The sequence below is a fragment of the Gossypium hirsutum genome, chromosome A09, assembly GCF_007990345.1.
Source record: "Gossypium hirsutum isolate 1008001.06 chromosome A09, Gossypium_hirsutum_v2.1, whole genome shotgun sequence".
NCBI classification, from domain to species: Eukaryota; Viridiplantae; Streptophyta; class Magnoliopsida; order Malvales; family Malvaceae; genus Gossypium; species Gossypium hirsutum.
The window spans coordinates 78,797,948-78,818,007 of record NC_053432.1 but is presented as its reverse complement, the minus strand read 5'-3'; the positions used below and the strand labels follow the sequence as shown (position 1 = coordinate 78,818,007).

Below are 20,060 nucleotides of genomic sequence, written 5' to 3'. Positions count from 1 at the left end.
CTGAATTTGTTCTTAGCTAGTTTTGTGGACAATGTTATTAGTAAGCATCATATTTAAATATTATATAATATATAAATTACCAATAATTTATAAAAAAATATTATAATAAATTTACAAATATTATAAATTATGTTTGTGGTTACATATTAAAAAATTATAAATATCAATGTTTCAATTTTTTTAAATGATAATATAATGAAATTAATTACAATGTGTATAATAATATTATTTAATATCTAACTTTTACTAATCTATCAAAAAAAATGTAATTTGTACTAAATATAATAAGAGTTTATGTGACAGTAAGATACATTGCGCTCTCAATGAGAGAATATGAGTTCAAACATTGAAAACAGTATTGTTAATATAGACAATCATGAATATCAAATATACACAATAAGATGAATAAGGAAATTACCAAAAAAAAATTAAAATGCGACTTTAATGATCTAACAACAGTAAAAAAAATTCATGTTAATATTTTAACATTATTAAATGGGATTATTAATTTGGAGCTACAAATTATGTCAAATTAAGGTAGAGGATTAAATCTTAAATAATAGAGGACTAAAACCAAAATTAGACCTGGAAAATAAGGTTAGTTTAGAATTGGAGGCGGCATGGCAAAGTTAGTTTCGGTGTGTTTTTAACACAAAGGGAAGTAACAGAAACGACAAAAGCAGAAGCGGACAAAAGCTATGGCAGCTCTCGTAATAATAACATTAAGCTAAGCTCAGCTGAATGCTGATCAGCAAATAAAAATAAAATAAAATTCAAGTATTTTGTTTTGATTTTTATAAATTCGTTCGATTCTTTTTTATCATATTAAAATATGTTTATCATTTGTCAGATGATGAGATAGATGATATGGAGTAGCCTTAGCTTTTCTTCTTCCTTTTCAATGGCGATGATTTACAGCCTCTTCTTTAATACTCCTCAGATAAAACAGTTTTTGGTCGCTGATCGGAGTGCTTCCCGCCGGCAAACCAGAACCGGTTGAGTTTTTTTTTTCTTAAATTTCGTAAAAAGAGAGAAGTGACGGATAATAAGAAGAAGAGGGGGGAAATGAACGTGAGTAGCAGTGCGGCGGCGACTGAGTATATAAAGAGGCATCACAGGCATGAGGCTGGAGAGAATCAGTGTAGTTCAGCTCTTGTTAAGCTCATCAAAGCTCCTCTTCCTCTGGTTACGCTCTCTCCTTTTTTTTTTTCTCGTTAAGCGTCTTCTTTTAAATTTTGTTTTTGATTTATTTACAAATAAAGATCATTGATTTTCTTTTTCTAGTTGTTTGTTTTTTCATCTTCGCTGAGTTGAGTTTTTCAATGTTTTGACGAATTCTTCTTGAGTACGATTAACTCTTGATCTGCGTTTTCATTTTTCATATGAATTATCTTGAAATCTGATATTAAGAAATACTCTTATTTGCTTCTCAGATGCTTTTGTAATGCTAAATCCTGGATTTGTGATCCTTCTTATTATCAACATTTTCTATTGGCCAAAAGAGAAGAAGAACATTTTCTGAGAAAATTTCAACCCCTTTACAAGACTTTCGTGACTGAAACCATGTGAACGAGTATGTGGGTTTTGATTGATTTGAGTTATTCATTTGGATGGTATACATAGATGCTACTTTTAGGAACAATGGGGATTAAGATTTAGTTGAACTAAAAGGAATGGTCTACAAAATGATTTTTATTTTAGTCCAATTTGGACTTACGAAATGAATGGTTTGTATTTTAGAGGGGTTCAGTGGAAGAAGAATATGCCAGAAAAATGGCAAGAATAACTAATAGTGGATATTCTGATCCTGTAGATTACAAACAATGCATTTTTCCATAATTTTAGCTCTTTCTTTTTCTTTTGAATTTGGTATCTATCATCATTTCAAATACGGGTATGATACAGTTCATTTTCGTATATTTAAAGGGTCGGTCTAATATCATATTCATGTCCGGATACTTGGTGTTTTCAGTTTTCATTTTCAAGAATATGCATAAATTGCTTTGTTTCATTACAGGTATGGTCTTTGGTGAGAAGATTTGATGAACCTCAGAAGTATAAACCCTTTGTCAGCCGGTGTGTGGCGCCAGGAAACCTTGAAATTGGGAGTCTTAGAGAAGTGGATGTCAAGTCGGGACTCCCGGCGACTACGAGTACCGAAAGACTGGAACTCCTAGATGATAATGAGCATATCCTAAGCATAAGGATTATCGGTGGGGATCACCGACTTCAGGTTTTTCTCTATCATTTTAGTTCATCCTACATGAAGTAAGCAATTTAATGCATTCCCTTGGTGTTTATAGATGAAGATAGTTGTTGATTGTATAAGCATTATTAAAAAGCCTGCAACTAAGTCATTGGATCTTCAATTTATTCTTTTGGATACAGAACTACTCTTCTATCATATCAGTCCATCCAGAGATGATAGATGGAAGACCTGGGACACTAGTGATCGAATCCTTCGTGGTGGATGTGCCGGAGGGTAATACCAAAGATGAAACATGTTTCTTTGTTGAAGCATTGATCAAATGCAATCTCAAATCACTTGCAGATGTGTCGGAGGGGCTGGCAATGCAGGACCGGACTGAACGGATCGATATTCGAAAGTTGGGAGCTGAAAGATAAAGGGCTCTATAGATGGAGTGCCAATTGTGGGTCTTCCCTCTTCTATTTACAACACATATCATTGCATTCCTTCTGTTTCCCAGTCTGTTATCTGCTGGAGTTTCGTTTGCTTCAAGGAACATATTTAGTTTTTCATTTTTGTTGAAATATTTTGACGCTCGTATTTTATATATATTCAACTATGATTTTAAGCTTTCGATTTCACAAACTCCTTACAAAAGCAAGTGAATCCACTGATTTAGAGCCCTAAAATATTGAGTATTTGTATGTATATGAAATTAATTACAATGTTAATAAAATCCATCTAAATGTTGACATGAATGTAGATTAATTTTAAATTTGATAAAATAAACTCTTCTACTAAAGATTTATTTTGTAATCTTCACATTTAAATGGTTTTCAATTAAATATCATTATTATGATTATTATTATTTTTTATATAATATTAGGGGTGAGGATGTTGTAACGTTGTTTAACGCCGTGTTTGACGTTTTATTCAAATCAAGATAATTAGTACTTTTAAAATTTTATAGATGTATAATTGCATGTATATATAATATATGAAAAATATTTTTAATATATGATAAACTTAGAAATAATATGTCAATATTAATGCCTATTAGTGTCAGACCAAAAAATACGTTATTATTCATAAATCTCTCAATTTATTAGATTAAACTTAATTAAAAAAAATAAGTAATTAAAGAACATCTAAATCAGAAGTTTGATTAGTTCAATCACAAGTTCAAATTATGCGAACTCATTCTCTACCATACCCACTATTGTTTTAAAAATGTATTAGTTAAGTTATTAAACTTAATTAAATTATTTTATTTTCAAATATACTTATAAAAATAAAAAATAATTTAGATGAAAATATATTAAAAATTAGTTAAAGACTTGTACCAACCAATGTGCAGTACAAGTTAATAGTTGACTAAAACGTACCAAAACATATTGCTTAAACCACTTGGGACCAATTTAAGATCAAAACTATATATCAACAATGTTGTAAAAACTGAACCAATCAAGCCATTGGTTCTCAAGTTGTTCAATTGAATGGTTGGTTCAACCATTACAAAATACCTTTTTCTTTTAAAAGAAAAAATTAATAAGCACAAATAAATAATACGAAAACTTTAAACATTTATTTCATATATTACAGCGAAATGTAATATTTAAACTTCAAACAGTTCTTAAATTAGTTTTTTAACCATTCAACACTTCTCCGGTTTTCGATTAACTAACTGGTCCAATCCAATTTTGACATCGGAATGCTACTGACCACCATGATATTTAGATACAACGTACCAAAATTTTAGAAGAATGAGACTTGGGAACTAAATATGGACTTTTTCTCATTAGTGAGAAAAGGTCAAATTATGCCTACATAGTTCAAAATTTGGCCCCGGAAATGGGGGGTAAGAGTCAAAATAATACATGATTTCACAAATGGTACAAGTTCTATGTTGAATTAGTAGTCTTAGGTGTTGCTGGACATTTAAAAGTGGCATTAGCATATTATGACAGGGAATCAGGATGATGGATTTGCACGGTCTCTTAACCAGAGTTTCCATAACACACATCTTATGACAATGGTGGGGCAAAGAATTGAAAGAAATTATATAAATAAATTACCTCTGCTGCTTCAAATACACTATACAGAGCTTCCCCTACAATCATGCAGATTGTCAAGTTGTAGTTTACGCCAATACTAGCTCCCCCTCTTCCTGTTGTTCTTGCTGTTCGGGAAAGCCTCCTTCCCGATGTGGGAGAAGAATGCGCTTTATTTCTTCTGCACTTAGTGTTTCGTACTCCAAAAGTGCATTTGCTAATGCGTGCAATGCCTTCTCGTGCTGAAAATATGTCAAATAGCAATGTGTTAAACTAATGTATTTGCAGCTAATAGACATGTGATTTTTTGACAAGAGTGATAGATTTTTAGTTACCTGGGTTTAACTCTAGTAACCTCAAATACCCTTAAAAGAAATTTTGATTTTCAAGAGTCATTTCTCTTTTCTACTGGCAAGGTAAGATGTGATTTTAAAAATTACACCATTGAAATAGAATTTCTTCAAACATATTCCTAAAATTTTAGATGCTAGGAGACTACGATTCAGGTTTCATTGTAATTATTTCTCTATGTTGCTAACCTCTTCATTCTTCTCAAAGTACCTAGTGTCTCACATATTTCGAAAATGGGTATGAAGATGCTCATACCCTAGTCCAAATATCATATATAGTTATTTGCTATAATATGGTTTCTTATTCCTTGACCAAAAAAAAAGAGAGGGTTTCATGAACTTACCTTTTTTAACAGGGTTGTCACACGATCATATGCTTCTCTTAGAAGCTTTACAACCTGCACAACAATTTAAAAAAAAGAAAAAAATTAAGACTGAAAAAGACATTTTTGCTTATCAGAACTCTAGCTTGCATAAACATACTTCAGCATCAATGCGAGACTGCATTTCTGAACTTGGTCGCTCTTTAATATTAACTGGTCCAATTGCATCACTCATCCCACAATTTGATACCTGGCATTGTAAGTGAAAGCCATTAGATATTGCCCAGTTTTGGCTAATTCTTTCCTTATTGTTCCATAAATATATTTTACCATGAACTGGAAAGGCATACAGAAACAGGGAATTATGGATAAAAGGAGACTTTGAAACATACCATATACTTAGCAAGCTCTGTAGCCGTCTGCAGATCACTTCTTGCTCCAGTTGTGACATGGTCCTGGCCGAAAACGAGTTCTTCCGCAACTCTTCCTCCCATACAAACATCAAGAAGAGCTAATAATTGCTTCTTGCTGATTGACGTCTCATCATCTGATGGCAATTGGGTTACCATTCCCAGAGCAGATCCACGGGGCATGATTGTAGCCTTGTGGATTGGATGTGCACCTTCAGTGTTGAAAGCGACAATTGCATGGCCACTCTCATGAAAAGCAGTGAGCTGAAGTTGTGTAATAATGTCAGCAAGTAAGGATGCTCCAGTTCAGATAACAAAAAAGATTATCTTGAAAACCTAACGAAGTAATTTCTACGCTGACATAGTCCACAAATAGGAACCAAAATGCAGCCTAGTTGCAGCTAAAAACTAACTCTATTAAACAACTGGCAGTGAATTGCATCAAGGGACTTCTTACATTAAAGTTTCTTGGTCATTTATCTGCATATCCTGAACTAGGAAATTTTTCTTGGGTAATCTTGTTATCATTATGGTCCTTTTACATTTTCATTTGCACAATGATTCACTTCATACAACCAACCACAACCTGAATTCCACACCCAAAGTTTTACTAGAAAATGTCAATACCTTCTTTGACTCTTCTGATAAAAACATTGTTTTACGTTCAGTACCCATGAGTATCCTATCTTTAGCATGCTCCAACTGTGAAGCAGTCAATTTATTTGCACCTTCAACTGCAGCTTTAATTGCAGCAATATTCACCAAGTTTGCTAGATCTGATTGACAGAATAATGGGAAAAAGTTATAATAAAGAAGATCTGAATGTTTGTTCACACAAACCTGTTTTGGTTTATGCAGAAAAGCTTACCTGCTCCATTGAATCCAGGAGTACCACGAGCAATTGCTTTAACATCTACGTCATCAGATAAAGGTTTATCATGTAGGTAGAGATCCAAAATCTCTTGACGGCCTCTTACATCTGGATTAGGGACAACGATCTAAAAGACGGGCTGTATGAGTCTTCTCTATAAAAGAGAATAGAACATGAAAAAAGAAAATATCTAGCCTACAAGACTAACAATAGTCCACAGCCAAATTACTTAGCCCTTGTGAAAGCAATTTTGTGTACTGAACAATTCAGTGACTAAAGTATCCACAAAATCAGAGCACAACTTCTAACAATGAGCAAAAACCTTCAGCAGCATGATGCAGGAAGGTGAGGGCAGAGGATACTCTGATTAAGTCTTAAGGAACCAACTCTATTTGTCATCGTTGGTTCCTCTAAGAACAACTTTGAGCATATAGTACCAAACACCCAAGCCTCAACAAAACACTAATGATTGGAGCACTTACATGCCTATCAAATCTACCAGGTCTTGTCAAAGCTGGATCAAGAATATCAGGTAGATTTGTTGCAGCCATCAGAATTATTCCCTATAAGATAGATAGAGATTAAACAAATTGAAAATGAAAAAAGGAATTACTGATATTACAAACTTTTGAAATATACAGAATTAACGTTATTACGAACTTTTGAAATATACCTCATTCTGTTCAAAACCATCCATTTCAACTAGCAGCTGATGCAGTGTTTTTTTGGTGTGGCCTTCCCATTGTTTTCGTGTGGATCCAATAGCATCTATTTCATCAATGAAAATGATGCAAGGAGCCTATAAAATATGAAATGTTGTTGAATGGCATGGCCAGAAGGCATGATGGACAATGTATCAAGCAAACAAAATAATCCCCACAACCTAGTAATTATGAGCATCAACCTTTTGCTTAGCTGCTTGGAAAAGGGATCTCACACGCCGAGCACCAACACCAACAAACCTGCCATAGAGATAGAGAATGTCAGACAAGATACCTATAATGCTGCATAATCCCCAGAACCAACCTTATGGGATACAATAAGCACATGGAAATCTATAGAAAAGGGTGGCCAAGCAAAGATGAAACAAGAGGGTGGCTTACATTTCCTCAAATGCAGATCCTGCTCTATAGAAGAAAGGTACCCCAGCTTCCCCAGCAATAGCCTTCAGGGTGACATAAACCAATTCCATTATTATATGTATATGATCATATGCAACATACTTCAAAGACCCCGACATATGTAAGTGAAGATAAGTTTTTCTTTGTGTTGAACCACTAGCAGCAAAATAAGCTTTTCTTTGTGGTGGTTAAATTGAGATGTAGTGCACAAAAAGACCCCAACATATGTAAGTGAAGATAAGTGAGAATAAAAAACGAAACATTACCTTGGCCAGCAAAGTTTTTCCAGTTCCAGGAGCTCCAGTCAAAAGGATTCCCTGCAATTTAGTTGTGAATGTTACAGCCTTAAGATTAAAGCAAAAAAGCCTTAGACTCTGGAAGTAAATGAATCATAGGATACTAATTTCAGAATTTGTTGTTCTAATAGATGCACAATCATTCACTATGGACCAAACAATGGAAAAAAAACCTAAATCACTTGTTATTTTCTCTCCTCTATAAAGGAAAGCTTCAGAAGCAGAACCTAGAATCTATAATTCCCCACCTACGACACGAGCTGACAGGACTTCGGGCAATTTCTTGATATATTTGGTTCTCCTAGCATAGATGTCACTGACATCTTTTCTATTTTATTCCTATTTTATAGGATGCCCTTAGTAAAATCTGAAATACAGAGATCCACAAGCAAGTGCAACAAATGGAGACAGAAAGAATGAGATGTATTTCGAAAACCATATTATCTTGCACAAACCTTTGGCAGCTTTCCCCCAAGGCGGGTGAACTTTGATGGGTTTTTAAGGTACTCCACTACTTCCTCAAGCTCTTGTTTTGCATCATCACAGCCTTTGACATCCTTAAATGTTTTAACATTCTGCAAATAAAGTATTAAATAGGAAAAGAAAACAAGGTTCAGGATTATCTACTAGATTTCCAGTAAATGGCCCTGGGACCTAAACCCTAGCCCATCCATACCAAAACTAAAGCTGCATTTCACTTGCATAGTCAGCAGAACAGGCTCTTGATCATCATTTATCTAATAAGGATACCAAATTATAATATTTTCTCACTAGTCATGAACACTTTCCAATTATTCAGGCGGTGCTCAAAATTTGCATTTCTTACTCATCTAGTCCAATATAATCTACTTAAACCATTCCATCTATGCATACTGAAAACAGAAATGAAGTCTTCAAATGCAACTCAATGTCATAGTCTACTCAATTTAGACAGCTAGCAGAAGCATAGGATACTTGCCTTCTCAGGCATCACTTCTTTGTTCAATTCTTTGGGGGCATATGAGGAACTTGATCCAACACCTGAAGTTCCTATTCCACCCAAGCTTCCTACATACTTCTGAAGTGCAGCAGCACCCATTAACCTGAAAACAGCTTTCATGTTAACAAAATGAACTACAGGAAGTTAAAGCAAGGACTGGGCAGTTCAACAAAGAAAAAGGTAGAGAGAGGGAGTACAACAACAATCACAGAATCCATACCAAACCAATCCAACAGCAACCGTGAACAAGATAGTTGAAATAAGCTCTTGTGCAAATCGTGATCTGTTTGAAACTTTAGGATCAACCTAACAAAAAAAGAAAACAGAACTGCTATCAAATTGGTTGACAAAGGGATCTAAGGAGAGAGAGAAGATGAATCCAAGTTGTGGACAAGTTATATAGTCCACAACTCCGCATATTGTAGTACAAGCATCAACTAATCCAAAAAGTGTAACATGAAAACCATATTGTCTCCCACACAAACAGTAAACTAAGGAGACTTACCATCACGACTTGCAACGGATGCTTCTGAGAAATTCCTGGGCTTAAGAAGGGCTCATCCACATTCCCAGATGCACGCTGCTTTAATTCTTGCAACTGCATTTTAAATTTTAATCGACCAAATCAGATATTCTAAGTCTTTCGGTGATAAGAAAGCATAGACTTGTATAGAACTACTTATCCACCAATTGATACGTCCAACAGAAGTCAAATGTCAAAGACATTACATCTGTTCGACCAAGTTTGACAATATTAAAGTAATTGAAAAGCTGAATCAAAATGCAAATATTAAAGCAAAGCCACGAAGTAGCGCCATTCTTACCAAAGTAGGAAGACAAGAAGGCTTTCCAGCGTGTTCATCCGGAAGATATTCAGCAATGGCATTAGTGACTACCAACGCTCGAAGATATTCGGCAACTCCTCTACTGTCTACCGCATGATCCCTTTGTTCAAATCGCTTAATCACGGACTCGGGACTGTTTTTTTTTTTTTTAATAATAAAAATCAGAGGGATCCAAAAAAAAAAAAAAGAAAATGCTTCGAAATTTATCAACAATAAAGAAGTTGAAAGGAAACCTGTGCTTGTTAAGCTCAGCTAGCAAAGCGCTTTGTTTAGCGGCATCTTTGGGATTGACATCGGCTTCGGCAATCAAGCGGTCAAGACGTTTCTCCTGACGCCAAAACGGCCACCAACTGAACCAATCCAAAGCTAACTTGTCCATTCCATTCTTTATCATAGCCCAAATTCCCATAAAAAACACCATGACAGGGATTTTGGTTTTGGGCCCTTTATCTCCCGCCAATTCATCACTCTGCCCATTGTTGTCCACTGCATTCTCAGGTTCCTCATTGATGTTATTCGCTTCAAACCCCTCGGCCGCATTCTCAAATCCATCAACATCCGAAACCAAAGGGATGGAAGGTTCAAGATGAGAATCCAATTTGGAATCGGAGTTAACATTGTCGGGGTGCAATGAGCAAGGGATTGAAAAAGGACGGGGATGCAATCGGGAAAAAAGGAAAAGTGGAGGAGGGCAAAAGGGAGTGGGGTTGAAAGAGAGGGAAGGAGGAGGAGGGTGAAAGCGTGGGATAGGAAGAGGAGAAGAAAGACAAGGGTGATGGGGGCAGAAGAGAGAAAGGGAGAGGATCATTGCTTCAGGGTTTAACGAGAGAAGATTTGGGGCTTCTTCTTCGTCTTCAGCCTTGAATCAAAAGCAAAAACAAGTTAAGAAGAGCCACCCACGGCCACCAGATCATTCGGACGAAGGAAAGGAACGAGTGCAACTCAAAGTTACACCCCTTATCTCCATTCACCATTTAACTTCATTTTTTTTTCTTTTTTCCATTTCTAAAATCAAACTAATAATACTTATAATATAAGCTCAATAAATAATATTTTGTTATGAATATGCTAGGATGTCTACCTACATAACATCTCGATAAATCTCAATAAATAAATCTTGATATACTTTAAATTTTAGTAGTTATGTTATTAATACAATTTTAATATTCAATTAAGGCCTGCACACTATGAATAATTATTAAAGCCTTTAATCACTTCTATTTTCATGTATATTTTACTATAATTTATTTATTATATCATGTTTATTATAATTAGAGATTAATCATGACAACATAAATAGATAGATTTTGTTTTGAAATCCACGCATGTTTGCAATAATGATTATAAAATAAAGAATTAATGGAGACGTTTAGAAGTCTGTCTTACTAGATTTATTGCATTCCGCGGAGTGAATGCAAACATAAAGAAACTAAAAAATATATAATTATAAACCACTAAAAGGTGGAACATAATAATAAATAAGAAAACAATGAAAGTTCTCAAGATAACTCTTTAAAAGATAAAAGATAACTTATGTTATGAATGTGATATGAAAGATTATTTGTCACATATGTAGCGTATGCCTAAATATTTTGTTTTTATTAATATTTATCTTATTTGATACTAAAACAAACAAATATTATTTCAATATTTGGTAGTAAAAATTAGTCGAAAGCTCCAAAAGAGCTAATATATTAATATATTATGATTGTTAAAAGATATTCATAATGGATTTCGTATTGAGATTGTGAATGAGGAAAATTATATTTCATATGAATCAAAAGAGGATTGAATTATTGATTACACTTGTTATTAAATTGAATTGACTGTGATAATCTTTGTGATCTTTTTTTATCATCATCCCTGTTAAAGGGTTGAAAGCAAAATATTTGACTATAAAATATTTAATTAAATTGTGGAATAATTTAAAAGAAAAATATGAGTAATAGAATATGATAATTCTATCTAAAGCTCGTTATGGTTGGATGCACCTGAAATTGTAATTTTTTTTTTAGATCTTTGAAGATTTTTGCATATTTCCTGAAGCGAATATTGCATATAATTATTTAGAAATTATATTTATTTTGTTGACTTAGTGGCATTATAATCTTCACATCGATTTAGACATTTCCAGTAGTAAATGTCACAATAGCACTTATATGTGTGTCGAAACCATTTTCAAATCGAGTTTTGGAAAATGATAATTGATTTTAAAAACGAAAACGGGAGTCGCCACCAATCTTTTTAGGTGTGATTGGATCACCTTTAAAATATTTTGTTTTAAAATCATTAGTTTTGGTCCACGAAATAAAAGAACGGGTTCAGGAATCGGTTACATACGAGGAAGGATTAGCACCCTCGTAACGCCCAAAAATTGGTACCTAATTGATTATCAAATGTCTTTAATGTCGAAAGAAAAAAATTTAAGATGTAGTCCTCTTTAAAATATTTTAACTTTGAAAATTGGGATTCACTAGCGTTAAAGTATTGACATTAAGTTATCCCTTTTTTGAAATTCTTATCTCGAAACAGCAAAACGCTATATCCAATAAGTTAGAACATATTGCTTTAAAATTCTAAGATAGTGGCTTGCATTTAGAAAATCTCTAAAAAAAACTTATAAGGGTACTTAATTATTCGAATTCAACGAGAAAAGTGGCAACCCAATAAGTTAGGGCACTGCTTTCTCGAAATTTCCAAACACCAAGCATTGCCTTCTTTGCAAAAAATCTTATTTCGAGGTAACAAATAAATGAATAAAACGAATAAAAAGACAATAACGAATAAGCTAGGAAATATTCGAGATTAAAAAAAACTAGTAATAAATAAACAATCATTATGTAAGACTAAAGAACGATTGTATAGTGAAGATAATAATATTAATAGTAATATTACAAGTAAAAATTTTGGAATGATGTGTGAAATTATATATATGTATGTGAATATATAGATAAGTAAACAATATATATAGTGAGTGAAGAGTAAAAGGTAAAATAAGTGTATTTTAAGAGTAATGGGTAAAAATATAATAATAATATAATAGTAGTAATAACATAATAGTATTAGAAATATACGATATATATTATTGAAGGTAAATACATAATATATACATATTAAAAATAATCATAATATTAGAAACAACTATTAATAATACTACATAAATAGATATATAGTAGTAGCATATACATGATATAGTTAAAAAATATATAAAGTAATATAATATGGGAAATAAAAATATATATATAAACGATATAATATTAGGGCATATGCAAAACAATAAAAATACAATATTAAAAGATATATATATATAAAGTGTATACATAATATAATATTAAAATATTTACATGGTATATACATAATAATGTAAAAAATAAACTATTAGTAATATTATAAATATATACATATAGTAGTAATAATAATATAAAGGTATTTCATATAAACAGGTATGCACGTAAAAAAAGAAAAGGGAAAAATAATAATTACAAAAATATGAAATCAAAATAATATGTAGAAACATGTTTATTCTAAAAAGAATAACTGAAACTTAATTGAGAGAAGAAACAAAATCCAAGAGATAACTTACAAGTAAAACAAATTATTGAAACAGAATTTTGGGCTAAAATTAATTGCGTATAAATGTCCGAGATCTAAAATTAAAAATGCCCCAAATCTTAAAATACCGCGCAAATGGGGCAAATCGAAATAGCACACAGACTGCAGGGCCAATTTAAAATAATATAAAAAACTTAAATATGGCCCGATTGAAGGCTAGCACAAAGGAGGTAACCAATTGCGTAAATTACCCAATTAAAAGTAACATGCATGGTCCTAAGCAAAAAACTGATTCCACTCCCCCCATGTTACTTTGTTTTATTATAATCAAAAACACTCCCCATGCTATTTTGTTTTATTGTTAATTAAAACTATTTCCCCATACTATTTTGTTTTATTGTTAATTAAAACTACTTCCACATACTATTTTGTTTTATTATTAATTAAAACCATACTTTATTTTCTTTTTTTTCTTTATCATAAAAAAAAACCTTTTTAAAAAAAAAACAACAAAAAAAAAGAGCTAAAACATCACCCTACCACCCTACATTCAATTTTCAAAATAGAGAGAAGGCTCTCAACTCTCTCAACCCTTCCCCTCCTCCGGTCATCGGACCGGCCATCAACCGTCACGCCGGTCACCGGCCACCGACGGCGCGTCGCCGTCTACGATGGCCGGAAAATCTTCCGAGGCCTTTTTTTCGCTTCTCTTCTCGAGTAGAGCCCGGATTTGGGTTAAAACGACCCAAAAACCTTCAAAAATTAATGAGAAGCACCTAGAACTCAAGAATCCATTCGGTTTCCGGACACCGATCTTCGGCGGTGGCTTCCTCGGTCGTCCACGATGTTGGAAAACTGAACACCGGTAAGTTCCTTCCCTCTTTCCCTTTTGAACTTGTTTTCTCCTTTTGATTTCTCCCAAAAATCTCTGTAATACAACCCCCTCTAATACAATCTCTTCTCTCCAAAATACAATCGATTCCCCCCCCTGGCACAAGGAACATAGGGCTTTTATATAGCCCAAAATCCAAAGAAAAAATACAAAGAATTTTATTTTTTGGTGTTTTTCTTTGCTGTCCTTTTTTTTGTCTTCTTTTGCAGGTATAGAGTGGTGGAGGCAAGTGGGTGTGCTGGTGGTAGACGACTGGTAGTGGCGTAGGTGGCCAAGGTGGGGTGACGGCTAGGGTTCATCATCACTTTTCTTTGCTGAAAATTGCTTAGGTTTGGGTAGTTCTAATTTGGGCTGGTTTTGGGTATTGGGTTTGGGTAGGTTTAGTTATTGTAATTGGGTAGTTTTGATTTTTGGGCTGTTTAACATTGTAAATGGACTTGGAATTTGGTTATGTGGATTTTATTTTTTGCTTGGGTCAAAAATTGGCCATTACAATGTGGATACAAAGTAAAATGAATTATAGTAAAATTATTAATTTGTTACAATTTAGTATAATTGAACACCTGTTAAAGTAAACCAGGAGTTTACTGATATAGATGAATTTACTACTTGGCGTAACCAGTTAGACCATTTTGGATCATATATGATAGTAAAAATTAATTGAGAATTCATATGGACATTCATTAAAAAAACCAGATGATTCTTTAATTTTTTTTAAAAATATTATCATTTGTTACTTGTTCTAAATAAAAATTGATTGCTAGAAACTCACTAGCTAAAGTTGAGATTTAATGTCTTACATTTCTGAAATAAATATAGGCTCATTCATCCACCATGCTGATGATTTTGACATTATATAATTTTGGTATATGCATCTACAAAATAATCACATGCATTATTAACTCGCAACCTGTCGTTTGCAAGATTGCTTGTTTAAATGATTAATTTCAGATTATACAATTAAAACAATTTATCTTGCTTATGTTAGTGAGTTTTGTTCCAAGCTTTCAATACATATTGTATGTCAATCAAGATAAAAGTTGAACATCCTATAGTTCATGTTCACACATAAAACAATATACTTGAATCATTTATCAAATGCCCCCAACTAATAGCTAAACCATTACTTATGATAACTAAACTTCCTATTTCGACATGAGATTATGTTTATTTATGTGTTGTACGCATCAAACTAATAAATTATAAATACTCCATATTGCAATTAGTTTTTGATTAAGAGCTAAATATTCCTCATATTTGAATTTTTGTATGTGCGAATATATTCCAACTACTCCACCACAATGTACAAAATGAGTGAATCCTCAAAAAAAGTTATGAATATATATTAATCACAAGTTTCTTTGTACTATTAGATGTTTTGAATGTATTGGAGATTCAATTATGACATGATTTGTAATTACAATTTTGATTTGATAGTTTTCTTGACATTAGAGGGAGAGAAATAATAACTTGTAATGAGTTAGGGGAGAGTAATTTGAACCAAAAGTTCAACAAAGATAACTGATTACAAGTTAACTGTCAAATGTATTTACAAACTTAACCAAGTATTATATACCATCTAATATTTTAATTTTGATTATTTCCAAAAATGATTTTTTTTCTAAATGGTCATATAGTGGAGGCAAGTGCTCTAGAAGAGACCCAAGACATAACTAATAAGTAAAACTCCAGAAGAGATTTAGGTAAGATTAAAATAGTGAAAATAAGATATCTCGATAAGTTATGTCATTTTGAGAAAATATCGAACCGATAATAAAAGTGGTTGACAATGGTTTTGCATGCATTATTATTGTTGAAATAATTAAATAAAAGGAGGATCTTGAATAAATCTATTAAGAAATATAGATATGTAATAAATTGGTCAAAATAGAAAGACGCAACTCAAGTGTAATTAAATTTGTGGAATTTTTGAACCAATAGTCCAAATATTTAAAGGTATAAAGCCAGTAAGACTGCAAATAAAGTAATTTTGCAAAAACAGAATAAAAATATAAAAATTTTCGCTAAACCCTAGCATTGATTATGAAAAGATATAATTTTTTTTTTGTGGTGGATATAATAACCTTTAAATATATTATTAAACTAGAAGTTCATAAAAGATTTAACTTGCGTCTAATAGTTGTTGTTACAAACTTTTATAAATCACTATATATTAAAGTTTATATTAAAATACTTGAAGGATTTAGAATGTCATAAACATATTGAAATTATGGGGAATTTTTTCATTTATATAAATTAAAATAATTGTACATATGTGGTAAAATTGACTTAGTTAATAGTAGTTAAAAGAAGATTATAAAATAATCCAAAATACCTATTTGTATTTTTATAAAGTGATCATGATTAAAGTTCGTTATAATTATTGTTGAAATTCTTAAATAGATCAAAATATATTTCCCCCGGTTTTTCCTTTAGTCATAACTTTCAAAAGATTGGTGATATATATACTTAGCAAGCGCATTCAAATAATCATTTGAAAAATTAGTATTCAAGATTGAATACATAGAATATGAGAAAGTATGTGATATCTTTTACTTTAACCAAAGTTTTGTCCCATTGGGTTTTTAACGAGGCAACTTATTGTGTACTCTTTTTTCTTCATTAAGTTTTTATCCCACAGGGTTTTAACAAGGCACACTATTTATCAACGAACATTCAAAGGGGAGTGTTATGAATATATTATTAAGTAGATGTCCGTCAAGATCTAGATAAATTTTGATATACTTTAAATTAATCAATAAAATACGCTCTCTTTTTGCTCCCTCATTCACTTTATTTTTTATTCTCAGTCTATTTATTTTATAACATATTTGTATTTATTTATCATTCTTATATTACTTTTGTTCTCCGCTTTCAAATTTTAATTAATTTTTTGTTTTTATAAAAAAAATCACATGTAATGTGTATTTTATAAAGAACTAAAAAAATCATTAAATTTTTAAAAAATCATTAAATATTTACTTCAAAAGTAAATTACGAAATAATAAAATTTTCTGTAAAAAAAATAGATTAAATTTGACGCGGAATTTTGTTAAGAACTTTTTCTCTAATATTTGGTATAGTCAAACACTGAATCGTAAAACATAAATTAAATAAATAAAAATGATTCGAAGCTTTTTCCTTAAAAATTCTTAAAATGAGTTAAAAAAATATTACATAATAGGTGAATTTAAAATACTTGTTAAAAGTAATACTGAACACACCATAATACAATAGTTGTGCAACTTTAATAACAAAAACAAGTTTTACAATTTCAAAAATAATTAAATCCGCAATTACGTCAAATCATATTGGTTCAATCATAAGGTTAATTTTTTTATTATATATAAGTGTAATTATGTATTTATTAAGTGTTATATTTGAAGGTTTTATTTATTATGAATTTTAGAGCATTTGAGATTACTTTACCTTAAAGAATACATTATAATTAAATCACTGTGAGATTATCTCTGATGATATAAAAATAAAATTAAATATTGTAGTAATAAAATTCAACTCAACGGCGATAAAGTTAGAATAAAATAATAACTATGAATATAATAAAATAATAATTAAAAATTCCTAGATTATAATCTATTGGGCAACTGACCAGTGAAATTGAAATATCTAAATAACACTTTTTGACCCAAAAACATTTAAAAAAAAGTTAACTTCTCCTAAAAAAAATCTTCTCAAAAAGTACGAGACTCGGAATATTGAAAACATGGAGAAAACATTATTAGAATTTAATAAAAAAATCCCGAAAATAGAACATAAAATGAAAGATAATTAAAGAAATATCAAAGACTAATAAAACATACATACGTAGACTTCAATGTTATAAAAATTGAAGTTAAATAACAAAAACAATCAACAATGCATCTATATCCCTTAATATAATACACGTGCTTTATTATTAATTGCTTTCAATTAAATCTTTAATTATAAATTAATTTTATTGTTGTTGACAGAATTATTATTATTATTATTATTATTATAATAAAACTAATGGGTTAAAAATATGGTAAACAAATTTTGGAAAAGGTATGATAAGAATGGTAAGTGCTATTTTCGAGATATTTTCTGTGGGAAAATAGCTTGAAAGATGAGATTCGCAATAACGTCTACAAGAAATGAATAATATTTTATTTAGCGACTAATTAAGGAGCTGATCACTAATTCTGAATTAATTATATATATGTATGTGTAAAATTCAAATTCAAGTCCGAGCAAGAAGCACATCCTTGTAAGGCGTGGGCGTGGCAGCAGTGGCGGCTTTGACCTCATCAACTTCCATTTTCCTCCGCAGGTCGTCGTCACTAATGAGCGGCACCTGCCCTTCCCTGCCTTCAATCAACCCGTTTTGTGCTCCGCCACGCAATTTCTCAAGCCTAATCCCGTTCATTTGCCGCATCTTGAACACCTTTACCACATTCGTCAACCCCCCTATCATAAACATTACGCTCCCACATATCCCTAACCACACCCATCTTTTTCCCTGCATTTTTACACCCAATTTGCAAATTACAAAGCAAAATAAAACCTAAACCATGATGAATCATTCCTTGGTTCTTTTTTATATAAAAAACTATCTACATCAGCTTACCAGCAATTGCAAACCATGATGAATAACTCCAGTTTGCTCGCGGCCGTTGAGAATAGCTCCCACCATGAACAATACACTGCCTATTAAAAACGGGATGTGGACACTCTGTTGCAAGATTTGAACATGTGCATCGGCTCTCTCATAGATTTGACACGAGTTATGAATCGACCCAACAACCCATAAAACCGGTCCAGCAACAAGCATTCCCAAAGCATGCCTCTCCAGTTTAAAAAACCCGTACCCTTTCTCCGCCTGCATCAAAACAATTCATTCAATCGTATTCCAAAATGATCTACCATTTTGTAGCCCTTTTTTTTTTTAGGAATGATTTGTGAACCTGAATGAAGAGGAAGAGAATTCCCAGAAAGAGAAGCAGTGAGCCTAAGATTTGAACCAGTGGAACAGAGAATTCAACGAGAGCAAGCTGGGGATCGAAACCCATCAAAGTGAAACGATAATCGATGCCGGCGAGATGAGCCAAAAGGTCATGGATGTTAACCAAAATTATAAGACCCAATGCAATAAGCATTAGAACAAGACCCGATCTGGGTTCCCTTGAAAACTCTGCTGCAAAACCACAAATTAACACAATGGTTGAAAACAAATATAGCCCTGCGTTCATGTACTCGGCCCTGCTCTGAGCCAGCCTTGGACCGTACGTTCGACTCTCTCTTGCTGAGGCTAGTTTCACCATGATTCTGAAACGAACCGCTTCAACTTCTCTTCTTCTTTTTTCCCTTTCCCCAGAAAAAAGAAAGATAAATCAAAATTTTATTCAGATTAAAAGCGTAATCAGTTTGTTTTGGGTTCTTTTCTTGTCGATAAATCAAAATGAAAAAGAAATGAGAAATGAGAATAAGGAGAAGGAGAAGTGGTCGAAGTGTAGGAGGGAGACGTGGCTGAGTATATACGTGTCCTGAATATTTGTCGTCTATAACACGTGGCAGTAGGAAAAGGGGAACTATTTGGTTAAATGGCGCGTTTCAATTGCTTCTGGTCTTGCTGCTCTCTCGAATCAATCGAGATAACCGAGAAAAGAATAAACATGGCAAACAAATGGAGAGAGGATTGAGGAACATTAATCTGTCTTATTTACCCTTTTTAAAAGAATGATATGGATATTGGAGATATTTATTTTCACAGACGTAGCCTTGCTTCAGTGCTCCACGCTGTCGCACGATATTATTACTATTACCATTGATGAATAGCAGAATATATACTCCTATTATACGTGTAAGAGATATGTATATATATGTGTATGTTTTCACCGAGGTTTGCAACACGTACATAGCTTTCCTTTGATTAATTTTGGGGATACTGTCGTCAAGTGCTGTATAGTTTTAGATATCTGTACTATATATCCTTACACGCCCCACACTTGTTTTACTAGACTTGGAAGCTACGTAAGTCTTTTTCCATATCCCAACTAGGGGCATTCGTTCTCAACACAAGAGGGGAAAGGGGAACCATGAGAAAGAGAGAGCTTCTCTCCCCCCGTCTTACAAGAGCACTTACAGTTCCCATACTTTGGGAACACCGGACAGATGAGGACGACAAAATATTAGTGTAATGCCTT

The 20,060-nt window shown here is 32.5% G+C and overlaps 3 protein-coding genes across 3 annotated transcripts; 1 reads left to right on the top strand and 2 right to left on the bottom strand.

The window, feature by feature from the left end:
* Positions 1-679: 679 nt before the first annotated feature.
* On the top strand, positions 680-2,816 carry LOC107930169 (abscisic acid receptor PYL8). Its single transcript, XM_016861750.2, has 3 exons — positions 680-1,185; positions 2,018-2,233; positions 2,389-2,816. Exons 1-3 carry the CDS (start codon positions 1,066-1,068, stop codon positions 2,623-2,625), a joined length of 573 nt encoding a protein of 190 aa, XP_016717239.1. The 5' UTR covers positions 680-1,065; the 3' UTR covers positions 2,626-2,816.
* A 1,142-nt stretch (positions 2,817-3,958) lies between these two features.
* On the bottom strand, positions 3,959-10,452 carry LOC107930288 (ATP-dependent zinc metalloprotease FTSH 11, chloroplastic/mitochondrial). The gene is made up of 17 exons (XM_016861910.2): positions 9,668-10,452; positions 9,414-9,567; positions 9,095-9,187; positions 8,810-8,895; positions 8,569-8,692; positions 8,066-8,185; positions 7,581-7,631; positions 7,297-7,358; positions 7,098-7,155; positions 6,867-6,992; positions 6,676-6,756; positions 6,191-6,320; positions 5,950-6,098; positions 5,305-5,586; positions 5,073-5,162; positions 4,934-4,987; positions 3,959-4,481 (listed from the first exon to the last, which is right to left on the bottom strand). Exons 1-17 carry the CDS (start codon positions 10,240-10,242, stop codon positions 4,329-4,331), a joined length of 2,388 nt encoding a protein of 795 aa, XP_016717399.2. The 5' UTR covers positions 10,243-10,452; the 3' UTR covers positions 3,959-4,328.
* A 7,551-nt stretch (positions 10,453-18,003) lies between these two features.
* Positions 18,004-19,533, bottom strand: LOC107930200 (uncharacterized). Its single transcript, XM_016861790.2, has 3 exons — positions 18,822-19,533; positions 18,485-18,736; positions 18,004-18,376 (listed from the first exon to the last, which is right to left on the bottom strand). Exons 1-3 carry the CDS (start codon positions 19,176-19,178, stop codon positions 18,098-18,100), a joined length of 888 nt encoding a protein of 295 aa, XP_016717279.1. The 5' UTR covers positions 19,179-19,533; the 3' UTR covers positions 18,004-18,097.
* Positions 19,534-20,060: the final 527 nt, after the last annotated feature.